Source organism: Squalius cephalus (genome assembly GCF_949319135.1).
Source record: "Squalius cephalus genome assembly, chromosome: 2".
In the NCBI taxonomy this organism is placed as follows: Eukaryota; Metazoa; Chordata; class Actinopteri; order Cypriniformes; family Leuciscidae; genus Squalius; species Squalius cephalus.
This window is the reverse complement of record NC_137123.1, coordinates 11,450,328-11,468,424: the sequence shown is the minus strand read 5'-3', so window position 1 is coordinate 11,468,424 and position 18,097 is coordinate 11,450,328. Positions and strand designations below refer to the sequence as shown.

General features: G+C 35.8%; 1 protein-coding gene across 1 annotated transcript; it reads right to left on the bottom strand.

Moving 5' to 3' along the window:
- Window positions 1-12,041: 12,041 nt before the first annotated feature.
- On the bottom strand, window positions 12,042-12,803 carry LOC307149127 (uncharacterized protein; the record flags this gene model as incomplete). Its single annotated transcript, XM_079855215.1, has 2 exons — window positions 12,588-12,803; window positions 12,042-12,210 (listed from the first exon to the last, which is right to left on the bottom strand). The coding sequence occupies exons 1-2, from the start codon at window positions 12,725-12,727 to the stop codon at window positions 12,042-12,044; spliced, it is 309 nt and encodes a 102-aa protein (XP_079711341.1). The 5' UTR covers window positions 12,728-12,803.
- Window positions 12,804-18,097: the final 5,294 nt, after the last annotated feature.

The window sequence follows — 18,097 nt, the reverse complement described above, 5'->3', positions numbered from 1 at the left end:
CGCGCTGCAAATAGAACAGAACACAACGGAAATGTTTCCGGGGAACCCAATAAGTGACGGACGGACGGCTCGCGAGCTTTACCAGAGAGACGCGGGCTCTGGCTTTACCTATGCCCTAACGTTACTCTCTTAAAAATAGGGCAGACGGCAGAGCCCTTGAATTGGGCACTTTGAAGGGAGCAGGGCACTTGTGTGCCATTATGTTGATGAAGGGAGCAACGAAAGACAACGTAATTTCCTCATTATTTTCACCTGGGATGTTCCCATGACAACGCAGCGCGTGTCCATCAGCTGAATAGCTGTTCTTACCAGAAATATAGTATTAATGCTGTTAACATAACTGTTGCAAATAAATATACATTTTATACAACAAAGTTTTTAAAATATGTGTTATATCTTTGTGTGAGTGTCTCAACTTTAAAACTTGCCGTCTCATATTTGGACCTATAGCTACATTCTAACATTTCTTATGAAACTTATTATAACATAACATGACAAAATGTGTTCAATGTAACTGATGTATAGATTAATGTCTTTTCCTCGTTCTTTTTCTCTATCTTTTTATTTATTTATTTATTTTAGTCTTCAGCTCATTGTTCTTTTAGTATTCTTATGACATTGAACATATCGCAAATACATTTTGTATATTGTATACAAAGTTGTATGTCATAAACGTGTCATCTTTGTATGTTTTGCAAAAAAAATAATAAAAAAAAATAAAAGTAGACAGCAGGCATATGATATCTATGGCTGTAAGCACGTCCTAGCCGTCCGTCCGTCACTTATTGGGTTCCCCGGAAACATTTCCGTTGTGTTCTGTTCTATTTGCAGCGCGTTTCTGTATTTGGTTTTGTTGTGAACTTTTGCAGCACGTTTCTGTAATTGCAGCGCGTTTCCGTATTTGGTTTTGTTGTGAGTATTGGGACGCACGTGAGTTGTAAAACTGATGAAGATGTTTTCTTATTCGCTGGTGGGTTTTTTTCTATTTGCATGTGTTTTTTTCTGTTTGCATGCGTTTTTTTCTGTTTGCATGTGTTTTCTTCATTTGCAGCGCGTTGAGCTCTCTCGGCCACCGTACAATAGACCTTCTAGCTGCAAAAACCTAAATTGGGTCAGGCCAATCACGTCGTGTATAGAGTAGGCGCGGCGGGCTTAACATATGACGACAGAGTTGCGACGGCTGCCACTTGAAAACAAAGAATGACGGCTGCTGCTGGAGAACAGTCTTTCGAATCGGCTTTGGCCGCGACTCTGGAGGACTTGGAGTTAAGTTTTTCTTTGAGAAAAGAGCAAAGAACGGCACTTAAGTCATTCTTAAAAAAAAGAAGATGTGTTCGTCGTTTTGCCGGCCAGATATGGCAAAAGTTGAATCTATCAACTAAGCTCCGTTGGGAAAACGCTCTGGTTGGTTTAAGCACTGTCCTATTGCGTGCAGAGGGAATTTGAAAGACAGCCGTTTATCCCGCCCCTTGGATTAAACAGCGTCTATGGTGAGTTTCCAGACCTAACATCTTGATGTAGGTCTGGCTTGCCAGGCTATTGTTTGTTGGTATTTGATGTCAACTCAACATTTATTTGACGTCAAGATGTCATGATGTTGTAAACTGATTTAACTGATTCTATCTTAAATTGATCAATTGCCATTTCATATTTATACTGAGATCTTATCTCACTTGGAGATAAGTGTTAGTTAACAACAGCACACATGAATGAGTTGAAGACCTTAACAAATAGATCATCAATGCATCAACAAGTACACAATCACTGCCTGTTAAATAAAGCAACATGCAGCATATCATCAGTGTTTCTCTGCTCATCCAGAACTGAAGCACAGGCTCTACTCTTCAGCACAATGGTGACCCACAAAACTCAACAGAAACTCTTTAAAGGTCCCATTGCATAGATTATTTTATTATTTTAGAATGTTTCCTGGGGTGCCCTTGGTACGTTTTTTTTAGATCAAAAGTTGTTATAATTTAGAAATAAAAGGCATATTTCATAGCCTGATTTCAGCATCTGATTTGAACGCTCTGTTTGAAGGGGCGTGTCTGTGTGCAGAGGTGGGTAGACATGTACATGTACAGACATGTACTTCGTTACATTTACTTGAGTAGTTTTTGGGAAAAATTGTACTTTTAAGAGTAGATTTTAATGTGGGTACTTATTACTTTTACTCGAGTACATTTCTAATGAAAAAACTGTACTTTTACTTTGTTACATTGGGCGACGTTCCTCTCGTTACTTTATTTTAATGCAATATGTGTTGTTAAATGCGTAAGTTCGATGTATCTTTTTCTGGGCTTGAGCGATGCTCAGTTCACAAATGAATCATTCTTTTGAGTCGATTCTGTTCAAAGACTTCATCGAACAAGTTGGCAGATCTGTCTAAATCGGTTCGCGAATCAGTTTGAATGAACTGTTCAGTTCCTGCACGCACTGAATCGTCTGAAGCGATTTCATTTCACACTCGACTCGGAGTCGTAACAGGAAGATTTAAGGACATCAAGAGCGTTGGATGAAGTGGCCGTGGACCTACAGTACAGTGAAGTGAGAGCAAATCTGCAAATGCATCATATATTTGCCAGCGATGAAGATCTTTATTAGTTGAACATCTTCGTAAGCTGTCTGTGAATGAATGATTCCACAGGACGATATATGGACGATATATTCAATTTCATTTCACTCAGGTAATACATTTTACAACCAAACAGATTATTACGCCATGATAGCACTACTAGAAAGTATGACATTACCCGTTTTTTGGACATATACATTAATTTATACATTTATACATACGAGTTTTTTTTGTTCAGATATTCAGTAGCAGTCATGAGCGCGAGCACATGTGAAGAGTTTTAAAGGTGCATTAAGCAACTTTTCATGTTAAAAATACCCGTTTTCTATCCCATACATGCTTAACCAATTGCCTGATGGGCTGAATGAGCACTTCTCTGATCACTGAGATTGTCTCTATAATCCTGTACAGTAAAATAAATAAGAGGGATTCGGGCCGGAATTTTAGACTGGGCGTGACATCATGCGCGTTCACGGCACGCTCACATAGCTATGTCTGGCAGGTTTGTGTATTCGCCGGCATTCTCCGTAGAAGATGGATTGTAAGAGACCTGCTTGTAGTTCATTTCAAACACCAACGCAAACTCCACGTAAGATAAAAAAAAGAAAACTTTTGTCTAGTGCAACCAAAAGGGCCAAATTGGACTCAGACAGGCGTCGGAATAAGACGAGAGTAAACATAGGGAAGGCTTTCAACAAATGGAGAGATCTCCGGTCTGCTCTAGGGCTCAAACGGGATGCTCAGTTGTGTATAGTTACCCTTTTTTTGTCTTATAAATGTATGAACTACTGTGACCTTGCCCAGGGACAGCAGTTGAAAAGTATTGACACATTTCACATAAATGTTCATCAGTGTGTATTGTCCCTGGCAAAATATCTACTAAATAAATCTGCACTAGGCTACATGTAGTTTAATGATTTGCTATTCGATTAAAACAGTTCAAATATCTTGAGTGTGATATAAAATGCTGATATATAAGTTAGATAATTAGACACAAATTTTGAGCAAATTACTGCTTAATTAGGATGTATTGCTATTGGAATATGCTACTTAGCAGATCAATAAAACAGGCTAAACCCCCCGAAAATCTTCGGCGGATTAGCCTGTTTGGTATATGGTAACGTCATAGTGCCATTTATTTGTTTATTACCTTGAGACAATTGAGTGTACTTTTTTGACCGACTGTGTAGCTTTGAGCTTTTACAAAGTAACAACTTACATTGTTCATGAACGACGTGTTTCCATAATAATACAATCAAAAGTGGATACAGTAAACACATAACACAGTTCAACATGGAGATAGATGGAAATAAAAAAAGTTTTCTACTACCCCCGTTTTTCCCTCACACATAAGTGTGTAATTTACTCAATTGCCTTTCCTTTCACATATAATAAATATAAATAAATATAATATCATATATAATAAAATGACTTGCAGATTTATAACTTTATTACCTCTGAAGACATTATGATTGTAAACAAAAGATTTGCGGCTGATGCTCCTTTGGTTATGAACTGCTCGTGCTCGTGCAAGCGTGCGTGTGCGTGTGGTCCAAGAGCGTGCACATCTCTGGCTGCAGTTTCGCTTGCCGCCAGAGGTGGCATAGTTCTGCAAAAACTCAGAATCTTGCGCTATGCACCTTTAACTCTTTCTTCTCTGTGTCAATTGCATGCCTTTGAATGCAACACTCTGCCGATTCACTTTATTTCGACATTGTCTAATAATCCAAATGTAGTTGTATAAGTTATATTACTATTATACAAACCAAAGGACAGGCAATGATTTTCTTTTTAATAATAGTCATTTAAATAAAAATAAAAAAATCGAAATAATATAATTTTATATATATGACGACTTCAGATGCAAAAACCTCTAAGTACCATCTGAAATTTTATTCTAAAAGAGCATTTTTATCAAGCTTGTACGTTTATGTTCAGTTATTTCACTTAAATGGCAATGAAAAGTACCTATTAATTGTCATTAAAGTGAAATTACTGAACTTAAATATACAAGCTTGATAAAAATGCTTGTTTTAGAAGAAAGTTTCAGATGACACTCAGAGGCTTTTGCATCTGAAGTCTTCTTCATATATATATATATATATATATATATACAGTGCAATGCATAAGTGAATACACCCATGCTAAAGTTGACTAAAAAGAGGAATAAAAAATAATATTTTGGAAATTGAACACTGTTAACCCTTGCTGTAAAAAAAGGCCAAATTCTGACAATATCATACCATTTTCCATTAAAACAGTAATATACCGTAGAAAACAAAAATAGCCTACAGGAATATACTGTGAATTAACAGTGCTCAAAATCGACACTCAGAGGCTGTTTTCACAATCACACCCTATACCCTCATTAACCGTTCCCTACATTAGTTCACTAATATAGTCCCCTTGACAGAGTGAATAAAAGAAGAGAGTGAATTGAGACACTGATTAACACCTGGTAAGCAGAATCACTGAAGGACAGATAAACAAGAACAGAAAAAAGAGAAACACAAAAACTACAACTGACTTCCAGACACTGAGTGTGAAAACAGTTTACGATTATTTATTTCGTACATGTACAAAAGTTTTTGTTGAGAATTAACAGAGATTTAGTTAATAATAAAGTTTGTTGTCACCATGATGGAGATCAGTATTTGCTTTAGTTGGTCTCTTGTACCTTGACTTCATACCATTAATTTCTCTCTGGCTGTTATAACAGTGAGTTTATAAAACACATTTATTATGGCAAGAAAGAGTCAAGAGGAAGATGATCAGGTGTTTTTGGATTTTGTGATGATGTCACAATCATCCTGGACATGTCTGATTCTCTGATCTTTTCTGCATATATTTTTTGAATTTATGGGAATTTCATATTTAGCATATATCTGTGAATCTACAACATTAAATTAATATTTCTGTAAACAGGTCTTCTGAAGAATATCAAAATCATATAGAGCTTTAAAACATTTTGAACTCCTGCTTGACTCAGACACACACAGACATCAACAATCAGCACATGAATCTCAACAATGGTGACAATCAAAAGATTCATGTCGCAATGCATGCTGGGTTCCAGGATAATATAAAACTCCCTGCATGCACTGCTGCATGAATAAAAAATAAAAAAATATTGCCACCACTGTTGAGATTAATGTGCTAAATTGTGATATCTCTGTGTTTCTTTAAGACAGTGTAGCTCTGTTTTTTTTTGTTTATGCATGATGTGTTAAAAAGAGTCATTGTAATTTATTGCTGTGGTTTCACAGTGGTGGTAATGTAACACTTTTGATTGAGGATTAAACTCTGAACAAGTGAGAATGAATTTCCTTAGTGAATGAACAGGCAATATGATGATTTTGTCATCATAACCATTATAACTACAATCATTCATAAACTGTGTGTGTGCACAAGTGTGACTTGCACAAAAACAGCACAAACAGCAAAAGAAACACTAATGTTTTAGCATCAGCATCCCAACTAAAGCAAGCACTGATCTCTATAATGGTAACTTCAAACCAAACATTTTCAATTAAACATCTTAATAACAACTTCTGTAGATGTATGAAATAAAGTCATACTGGTTAATAATAAGTGTAATAATGTGTAATGGCTGGAAGTCAGTTGTATTTCTTGTGTTTCTCTATTTTCTGTTCTAACAGCAGGTGTTCATCACTAATGCTCAACAATCACTTACATATTCCCTTAATTATCTCACTGCAACACTGTCTCAATGTTACTTTTACTCTTTGTAGTGTGGATTTCCCTGTGGGGTTGAAAGGGTTAACAGTGTAAGATAAAAAAAGTCACACCCACAAAATGTATTTAAAATGTATTTACAGTAATAAACTGTAAGTTATAAAACAGGTATATACTGGCAACACTGTTGCCAGTAGTTTACTGTAAAATCTTGTTTTTTGGGTCACCATTGTGCAGAAGAGTAGAGCCTGTGCTTCAGTCCAGGAGAAGATCTACAAACATTGATGATTTGCTGTATGTTGCTTTATTTAAAAAGCAGTGACTGTGTAGTTGCTGGTCCAGTGGAAATCTCTTTATTTACAAAAGTTTTGTTGTGGTTTCAAATGAAAGAAGTTCACAGTAATACTTTGCTCATGTTAGTAATGCTTTATACATATTAGTTAATACATTTAAATGACAGTTGGTCAATTTAAGGTAGTCGTTTTCTGTAAGTGAAATTAGTTAACTCGAGTTTTAGTGCATTTTTACAGTAACATACTGTAGATTACAGTAAAGAACTGTACAATTAACAGTAAATTACTGGCAACAGTGTTGCCAGTATTTTACTGTAAAAAAACCCGGTAAGGTCTAACAGTGAACTTAATGCCTTAATTTAAAAAATTAGGAAAAATCCAACCTTTAAGGACACCAATTTTCTTTGTGAATGAATAATGTATCGTAAATAAATAAATGTTCTTCCTTAAAATACATGGTGCATAAGTGAGTACACCCCTATGTTAAATTCCCATAGAGGCAGGCAGATTTTTATTTTTAAGTATTTAAAAAAAAAAAAATTTAGGATACTATGCATCCTGATAAAGTTCCCTTGGCCTTTGGAATTAAAATAGCCCCACATCATCACATAGCCTTCACCATACCTAGAGATTGGCATGGGGTACTTTCCATAAGATCATCTCTCAATGCAAATCAAACTAGCTTTTAGGCTAACTGAAATAAAACCATGCCAATCTCTAGGTATGGTGAAGGCTATGTGATGATGTGGGGCTATTTTAATTCCAAAGGCCAAGGGAACTTTATCAGGATGCATAGTATCCTAAAAAATTTTTTTTAAAAATACTTAAAAATATAAATCTGCCTGCCTCTATGGGAATTTAACATAGGGGTGTACTCACTTATGCACCATGTATTTTAAGGAAGAACATTTATTTATTTACAATACATTATTCATTCACAAAGAAAATTGGTGTCCTTAAAGGTTGGATTTTTCCTAATTTTTTAAATTAAGGCATTAAGTTCAATTTCCAAAATATTATTTTTTATTCCTCTTTTTAGTCAACTTTAGCATGGGTGTATTCACTTATGCATTGCACTGTATATATATAATCCAAAGTAAGTTACTTGAGTAGTTTTTTCATTGGATACTTTTTTACTCTTACTCAAGTAACTATTAAGATTATTACTTTTACTTTTACTTTGAGTAAATATTTCTATAAGTACTTGTACTTTTACTTGAGTACAGTTTTTGGGTACTCTACACTGTAAAAAAAAATCCTAATTTTACAGAAAATAACTGTGATTTTTTTACGATCATTTTCTTTAATTTTAAATTGTACTCAAAACACTGTAAAATTACAAACAATATCTGTAAAATAAAAATTCAGCTGTTATTTTAGGTATTGTTACATTAATGACAAATTACAGTAATTCACATTTTTTATACAGAAAATTGATTGTATTTTTCATACAGTATTTTTTCTGTTTTCTTAAATTACATAAAAATGTATGTAAAATTACAAATATAATCTGTAATTTAACAGTACAAAACAGTTGAATGATAAAATGGTCAAATGACTGTCAGCCCCCCAAAAAACTGTAAAACATCCTAAATTAAATAAATTGAAAAACACTGTTATTTTACAGGTATTTCCTGAATAATCACGATCAAAAACCTTCATTGTAAAAAAAAATCGTAAAAAAAGGGTCAAATGACTGGCAGCTGCGGCTGCCAAACAAAAACTGTAAAATTAACCCTTAATCACTGTTTGGGGTCAAAATGACCCCAATGGACTTTTCCTTCATTTTTTAAAAGTGTTACCTTCATCGCAGGGGCATGAAACTCTGTGACTTTTCCTAAATAATCTATCTAAACATGCACAAAAAAACTGGGCTTGATTTGGTTGTTCTAAAGGTGTGTAAAAAAAATGTTACCATTTAAGGTGTTTGGGGTCAAAATGACCCCACATTGAAAATGAATGGGAAAATGAAAAAAATGATTTTTTTAATTTTGTTTGTCAAAAAAATAAAAGTAAATCCATTATAAATCTGAAAGATTTTACAAATAAACCAAGGTCTGGACCTAGAGCATAAATAAAAAGTAGAACGAACTTTCTATCTCATACACACACACACACACACGCACACAAACACACACATGTATGTGACTGCAACAGAGAGCATTTTTACAGAAATTGGCAAATAAAATACACTGTAAAAAAAAATCCTAATTTTACAGAAAATAACTGTGATTTTTTTACGATAATTTTCTTTAATTTTAAATTGTACTCAAAACACTGTAAAATTACAAACAATATCTGTAAAATAAAAATTCAGCTGTTATTTTAGGTATTGTGACATTAATGACAAATTACAGTAATTCACATTTTTTATACAGAAAATTGATTGTATTTTTCATACAGTATTTTTTCTGTTTTCTTAAATTACATAAAAATGTATGTAAAATTACAAATATAATCTGTAATTTAACAGTACAAAACCGTTGAATGATAAAATGGTCAAATGACTGTCAGCCCCCCAAAAAACTGTAAAACATCCTAAATTAAATAAACTGAAAAACACTGTTATTTTACAGGCATTTCCTGAATAATCACGATCAAATACCTTCATTGTAAAAAAAATCGTAAAAAAAGGGTCAAATGACTATCAGCTGCGGCTGCCAAACAAAAACCGTAAAATTAAAGTAAAATATTCTAATTTAAATAAACCGAAAAAACACTATTATTTCACAGGGATTTCCTGCATTATTATGATCAAATACCTTCATTGTAAAAAGATCGTAAAAAAAAGGTCAAATGACTGGCAGCTGCGGCTGCCAAACAAAAACCATAAAATTAAAGTAAAATATTCTCATTTAAATAAAGTGTAAAAAACTTTAAAATAAATTTGATGTCACCATGATTGAGATCAGCGTCTGCTTTAGTTGGGCTCATGACCCTTGAGTTATTAATTTTAGTTTTTTCTGGTTGCTTTAACTGTGTATTTGATACACATTTGTTATAGCAATAAATGCAAGAGAAAATATCAGATGATCTTGGTCAATCAATGGTGATGTTATAATTATCATATGACGATCTGATTCACTGATATGACAGTCAAATCTCTGAATATATAAGCAGAGGTTACATAATATATAGCTTGAATTAAGATTTATAACAATACTGTGATTAATGTCAAAATTTCTCACATGACCTTTGACATCAGTATTATAAAAATCAGAAATTTAAAAAAAAAAATTATACAGAAAAAAGTTTGAGCTGGTTATTTTTTTTTTTTTTTGTAGTAGTATAGAGACATCAAGAATCAACATATGAATCTCAACAATGGTGACAACCAACAAAGCCTTTTTATGACTTTATAGTAGTTCAGATTTATTTTTCATTGTCACCATGGTTGTGATTCATACGCTGATTATTGTCTGAGTGAGTCTATATGATCCTGTCAAAACATTTTCTGTATAATGACTTCATAAAATCTGAGTATCACAGCACTGCAGGATCTTCTATAGAAGATTTATAATGCAAAAATTAACAACTTATATTTAACGACTTAATCAGATATTACACTTCAGGTGGTATCAATGAAGCAGAACACTACATGACAACTATTATCACTACAAAGTGACCAACATCATCTGATCTGAGTTTCTCTTGGATTCCTACCATAACTAATATGCATCAGAGACACACAGTTAAAGCAGCCAGAGAAAACTTAAGTTAAACACTAAAAAGTCAAGAGCCCAACTAAAGCAAACACTGATCTCCATCACGGTGGCATCAAACTTTATTCTTTTCAATAAAGCTTCAACTTCTAAACCTCTGTTAATTCTCAATAAGAATTTTAGTATGAAAGAAATAAAGTCTGGATTGTAATAAGTGAAGATGCTGAGATCCTGAGAGATCTGGTAGTGTTTAATGATCTGTTGGGGTTTAAAGTGTTTCTGTATGGTGTGTTTCGTGTGTCACCATTGTGTTGAAGAGTAGAGCTTGAGCTTCAGTCCAGGATGAGCAGAGAAACACTGATGAAATGCTGCATGTTGCTTTATTTGACTGACAGTAACTGTGTAGTTGCTGATGCAGTGACGTATAGTCACAGCAAATCATGTGTGTAGTTAACTGCATGTTTTTCAGTAAAAAAATCATAAAATAAACGTGATAAATGTAAATGTTTAAACTGTGTGTTTCTGTTAAAAAAAGATTAATGAAGATTTCTGTAAAAGTATTTTGCACTTATTTAAATAAGGATATTTTACATTAAATTTACGGTTTTTGTATGGCAGCCGTTGCTGACAGTCATTTGACTGTTTTTTTATGGGATTATTTTACAATGAAAGTGTTTGATCGTAATAATTCAGGAAATAGCTGTAAAATAAGAGTGTTTTTCTGTAAAACATTTAAGGAAAATTTCTGTAAAAGTTTTTTTGCACTTCATTTAAATTAGGATATTTTACTTTATTTTTACGGTTTTTGTTTGGCAGCCGTAGCTGACAGTCATTGACCGTTTTTTTACGATTTTATTTTTTACAGTGTACCCACCTCTGTCTGTGTGAGACTTCAGTGTAAACGCCTACTGCTGTGATTGGCTGCTGTGAGACTTCAGTGTAAACGCCCTCTGCTGTGATTGGCTGCTGTGAGACTTCAGTGTAAACGCCCTCTGCTGTGATTGGCTGACATGCTTGCATATGAAATATTTAGCATTACATGTGAAACTCTTTCGAAACCATTAACTATTACAGCTATTATACATTTTTACTATTACAGCTATCGAGATTAACGAATCGTGAGAAGTGTATTAACCCTCTGAGGTCTAAGGGCATTTTTTCACTTTTTCTTCGATTTTACATATCTTATTAAATTCACCTTTTAAAGTCAATTACATAACATAATCCCATGTGTTTTATATCAAAATGTGCAGAGAAAACCCAGCTCTTTCACTGATGAGCTCACCACTTGTCCTAGAGCATTGTGTAAAGAGAGAGAGAGGGATAATTTGGCTCTTAAAGGTGAAAAATATAAGTCCGATTTTTGAAATTCTTCAAATCTCTTGTGGAAACATACCATTACTCATGTGGACGAATTATTTTGGCCCCTGATATGGGTTTACCAAAGTCTTAGGGTCACAAAAGTAGTGTAATATATGAATAAAATAGTAGATAATGAATAATAATTGTCTAAAGAGACATTTTGAAAAATCGTTTTTTAGTACAAGTTTTGTCTGTGACTCTACCTTCACCAAATGTTAGAGGGACTGAGATAAAATAGGACTAAAATAACTTCCTACTACATATCAAGCTTTATGGGATGTGTGCAAATGAAAAAGTAGCATTACAACAGGTCTTTCTTTCAAGCAAATGTTTACTTTGTGAAAAAAGCTCACTACTAACAATATTCACAAAATGTACACATTTTCATGTTTTCTTGTCTATGACATGTCAACTTTTCAAATTTTTTTTTTCAAACCAAAGATGAACTATATATTAGATATTAGAAATAGTGCTGGTTGATCCTGGGGGGTACGGGACCTCTTGGCTGGCCGGGTTGGTGATGATGGTTGCTGTGTAAGGTCTGGTGGTGACCTGGTGACTGGTGGCAGGCACAGGTGAGGCTGCCTGTGTTACACTGGGCCCTGGTAGCTGTGAATCCTCTCTGAAAAAAAACACAAAAACAAATAAGTTAGGACTTGCATTATCAATTTGGCCAAAACATATTGATTCATCACTACAAGAGATAATGTTATTCAAATTGTGAATTGAGGTGAAGAAATATTACATTAGTTATCAAAAGGAGACCACCAAGAACAGCCTACATGCCTACACAACGTTACTATTTGTAAGTGTACCCCAGTTTTACACAAGAAAATAACTTTAACATAAAGTAAACACTTTGCTAAAGGTGCAGTTAATTTGTCAAAGTTCAGATACACAAAGCAGCACAGAGCACCTTATTTTAGCCAATATGGTCACAGTTAGCCTAGGAGAAAGTGCACCATGCGAACAATGTTTTTATAAAATAAATACGCTTACCCGTCTTCAACTGGATCTCTTCTGTGATCATAATCCTCATCTTCATCAGAAGAAAATCCATCAGGCTCGGAAACTCGCCTTTCATCCTCGTCGCTGTTCTCCAAAACCGCCGCAAGTACGTCTGTCAATGTCTTCGCCATTATCTTTCATCGTCTTCTTCTTTATGTTTTTGCCATGTTTTTTCGCGGACTTTTTTACTCTTTCTCTCTCCATGTCAGCTTGGTATTTTCCTCACTGTGAGGAGATGGGAGGGAACTTAGGGATTTCAACTGCATCTATTGGTTGGTTTCACACAAAATGCAGACAGGCAAGCTAGCCCACCAATTACGCAAGGCGAACGGTCATCTTGTCTTCCCTCTTGCTCTCTGTATGAGTCACATACGATTTCGCGAGAATAAGGACGTTGAAGCTGAGAATCTATCAATTACGGCAAAATCAGAACCATTTATGTGTGCTGCACAATCGCGGAGATATTAATAGAAACATTTAGTAAACATCGAGTTGACGCGCCCGCGTGTCATCCTCAGGGGGTTAAGTATTTAGATCTATTCCCATCACATAAAAGGTTGCAGTGATCCCAATGGGCATTTGATGTCAATTTAACATCAATGTTACATCAAACACTGATGTCAAAATTACGTCACGAAATAGGTCAAAAATGAAAGTCATATTGACGTCAAAGTGTCGATGTCAATTTGATGTCAAGATTTTGACCTCTGCTGATGTCATTTTGATGTTATTTTGATGTCATGCTTTGTTGGCATTTGATGTCGGTTCAACATTTATTTGACGTCAAGATGTCATGATGTTGATCCCAGCAGGCACAGGATATAGACTACAGCGTCCGTCAGACATTGGATTTTGGTTAAAAATGAAAGTCGGGTTGACGTCTAAATCCAGTGTTTGTTTGACGTCAAGCTCCAACGTTGGGCAGTCATTGAATTTTGGTTGGAATAAAGCAAACAAAAAGGTGAAATGCATGGCCGTACACTTATTAACCCGACCTAGTGGGTGGTGTGGCGCAGTGGATAAGACACATGCCTTTGGTGTGAGAGACCCGGGTTCGAATCCACTGTGTGACACCAATGTGTCCCTGAGCAAGACACTTAACCCCTAGTTGCTCCAGAGGCGTGCGACCTCTGACATATATAGCAATTGTAAGTCGCTTTGGATAAAAGCGTCAGCTAAATGAATAAATGTAAATGTAAATGTAAAATATTACCAGCTTCACTTAAAGCTAACCAGATTTACTTTATTTAATTTCCGGTTTAAAGAAATAATATTTTGTTTTTTAAAGTCACCATGATGGTGGTTAGCATTTGCTTTAGTTGTGCTCTTGACTCTTGACTTTTTAGTATAAAATTTTCTCTGGCTGCTATAATTGTGTGTTTATAAAGCACATTTGTTGTGGCAAAAAAGCCATGAGAAAATGAGATCAGGTGATTGTCCACTTCTTAGTACGTGTGCTCATGCGATAGTAACTTATCATTCTATCCATCAAATCAACTCCACCCATCTTGATGTTGTACTCACGGATAATGCTTGGTCGCGAGACAGTGACATATTGTTTCATTTTCTTGTCCCAGCACTGGCAGGTGTCTTCTGGCTGTGTACCATGAACAACAGACATCAGCAATACTGGTTTGTTGTCATACCACTTCACTACACACAACTTTCCATCTTCAGCGGAAACTTCTGATGAGGTACCTCTTCCTGCGTTTTTCATGGCTTTGTCACTGGGTAACTTATGCTTCGCTTCAGCGAGTAGGTTCTTCATTATTGTACCAGTCATGTACAGCTCTTTCTCCATCATTCGTTGCGCACTTTTGAGGGTGGTGAAGAACCGGTCACAATACACCTTTGTGCCACGATGCAGAGTTTGGCACAGACGCTTGATGACTAAGCTTCCCAAACTCAGGCCCTTTGGTTCTTCGACCTTCTCAATCAGTGAACCTGTGCCTTGATACAGCTAAAAGTCAAGCACAATGCCATCTGCACAAACAAAGTTCTTTATGCCAACTGGGTTTGGCTTCATTGGCAGATAAGGAAGGAATCATCTGCTCATCAATTGATGCGCAATCAGGTCGATTCAGAGACAAGCAGCCTCGCAGAATCCGATCCAGAAAAGGCCTCACCTTCCAGAATTTGTCAGACATTCTCAGGTCTTCTGGCACATCATGATCAATAACCACTTTTATTGCTCCCCTCAGTTTGAAGAATCTAGCACGTGTGAATTTGTCAGTGATGGCAGTGATTTTCAAGGCTTTGGACCAGTACATCCTAATGGTTGGGTATCGGATGCAGGACATCAAAATACAGGCACCAAAAAAGTGGTAAACCTCATCTACTGTCATGTTAAGTGGCTCCCCACTCTTAGACAGTGACATAATATTAGAGCATTCTGCAATCGTCATCATCAAATCTCTATCTATGTACTGTTCAAAATAGTCTAGTGGGGTCCAGCCATGTCTGTCTAGATCAGTTTCGTCCTGATGCTGATACTGTAGCCTTCCAGCGTAGTCCACGTCCTGCACAACCAGAATCAGAATAAAAATATAATAAACATTTTTTACCCATGTAAGCAATTGAGGTGTATTGGTGCATAAAATACTTGAATCTGTGTGGAAGTTTATATGAAATTTTAAGATTTACCCTCAAGGTGTGAAGGCCAAAAATAATAACAAGTACCTTGTTCAGAGTCTCCCTTTTTCTTTTTTTTTTTGTTTGGCTTGGTCTTGGTGTTGGCTCTTCCAAGTCATCTTCTGAGCTATTAGCCTCTATCTCTTGACTTTGATGGCGACATCTGAGAGTGTGTGATGAACCTGTACCTGTCCCTGTCCATGAACCTGTCAACAAGTTTTGTAAATAAGCATTTTGCTTCACATAGCCCTAAGGCCCTAACTGCATAAAATAAACAAATATCTACTGGGTCTTGGCTAACCATTATCTGCACTCTCTGCATGTTTGCGTCCTCTGCTGTGGTCAGTAGGCTCAGGAATGGGGTCCTCATCATCACTACTGTCCTCACTGCTGCTTTCCTCCTGTGGTGATGGTTGGTAATTGCCATCCAGGATGGGATCATCGTTGTCAGACACGTCCAAATCTGAGTTGTCTCCATCAATTAACCCAAGTAGCTCCAATGCTCTTTGCACAGAAAAATGCTCTGGAAATAAAAACATGATAAAATCAAATACAATTTAATTTCATTTATGTATGTAGGTTTGCATTATTTATTTGTTATTTATTCCAATGGGATAATATGCAAGCTAATTTACATGTGCACATTTTTACTAGCATATTACATTTTTACTAACATTTTCAACCCAACTAATTTAAGTTTGTATGTATGTATTTAGTGATTTAATTGTTATTTATTTCATTGGGACCATGTACAGATTTTTAGCTGCATCAGAGCTAGCTTTTTTCCCATTTTATGTGTGCGCATGTTTACTAGCATATTAGCTGTTTCGATGAGCATCAGTCCATAAGTACACTTACGTGTACTTCATGTTTAGCGACCTACAAAGTTACTAGTTTTACACTTTTTTTTCAAATTTGCATGTCATGACAAATATACAAGGCTTTTATAAATATCTAAATCAGAATAAGCCATGAAATATGACAGAACTTCTTACCTGGTCGACGTTTGTGTATGGAGCTACCACTTGCATCTTCCCTTGTGTTTGCCGCCATTTTGAATTTTGACCGTAGTGTGTTATAAACTTCTGACAACACCAGATGGCAGTGTAAGTACCCCCATACGTGTCCATAACACCACCAATTCAGCAGTGAGCACAATTGTGGACATAAGAGCTAAAATGTGCTGTCCACGTATGTGGCCACTAAGCCCTCACTCATACAAACAAGTGTAGTTTATTTAGCCACTTCCTTACAACTTGCCAAGTCAGTGATAGACATAAATCAAAAGGTCTTCAGATGACGTGCCTACTGCTCTGTTCATATGTGCCTTTAGTTTGACCTATCCTGGACACAGATCTGTGGTAGCACCAGCCTCCTCATAGTCTACTACAATAATGATTTCAGAATACTCCAGAATAAATCAAGATGTAACATTTATTTGTCAGGTAAAAATGGATCATGCCAATTACACAAGTAAATGATTAAAAGCCAATTCAGAAATAATAAATACATGACATCAATTACTCAAATATGACTCTAAAAGTAAGCAATGCATTCCTGACAGAAACACGCAGTGGTGGGTTTCCAACGGGAAAACACTGAAACAGCACTGTATGGGGGATGCTCCTGGTTAAAGGGTCCCAAAGACTGCTCTGTCACCTAGCCTTAAATACCCAGACCAGAACAAATGGGTTGTACCAATATTTTTGGGTCAATTCATTTACCCCAGGGGGTAACACCTGGTTTTGGGGGAGAGGGGAGATGTCTTGAAGAGACATCACCCAAAGAGGAAAACAGGATTCTCCTAAGTTCTCAATCTTTCTAATTAAACCAATGACTGCAATGAAATTAAAACCATTTTACCAATCGCAGTGAGACATTTAAAATAATACCAAACATGAAAAGGAAAAACAATAGATTCACAAGATACATCATATGTGATATATAGACATTCTTAGTGAACTTTTGCCCAGATAGCAACATTGTTTCGGCCCGGATCCGGCCCACATCTGGCACTTGTGGAATACGGATCTGGCCCACATGCAGCGTGGAATGACGGCCCTTGTGTGGCCCACTCCTGTTTGCCAGATCTGGGCCAGATGCAGGCCATAGCAATGCCACATGTCAGCCAAAAGCAAAGAAATAAACCAGAACTGGACCTTATCTGAGCCACAAAGTCTGTGTATATTACATATAGAGTCATCTCAGCCTTAATAAGCCTGTTAACAAGCAGAATCACTGAAGGAAAGAAGAGAACAGAAAAAGAGACGAGCAGAAACACAAGAACTACAACTGACTTCAGACACAGTCTTAGATGAAATCAACTGAAGAGAAAAGAAGACATTAAATCTGTGAAGATCTCAGCAGAGGAGGATTAAACAACTCCACAAACAGCATTACCAGCTTCACTTATTACTAACCAGACTGACTTTATTTCTGTCAGACGTCTACAAAAGTTTTTATTGAGATTTAACAGAGGTTTAACTCTAATGTGTTTCATTTAAAGTCACCATAAGAGTGATTAGTGTTTCCATTAGTTGGGCTCTTAACTCTTAGTATATCTTAACTTTTAGTCTTTTTTGGCTGCTGTGACAGTGTGTTTGTCAAACACATTTGCAGCAGCAAAGAAAGCTAAAGTGAACTGAGATCAGGTGATGATGGTTACCTGTTGATGATTTTATATTCATCATGAAATAACCTGATTCACTGATGTTTTTGGAATCTAACAATTGTGTTGATCCATTAATATTGTCACATTACAAACCCTGTGTTACTGCAGTGTCAGATCCAGCAATATAATAACAATCAGTTAGAAGACTTTATCAAACATGAGCACAAAAAGTCTGTTTAATATGACACACACAGACATC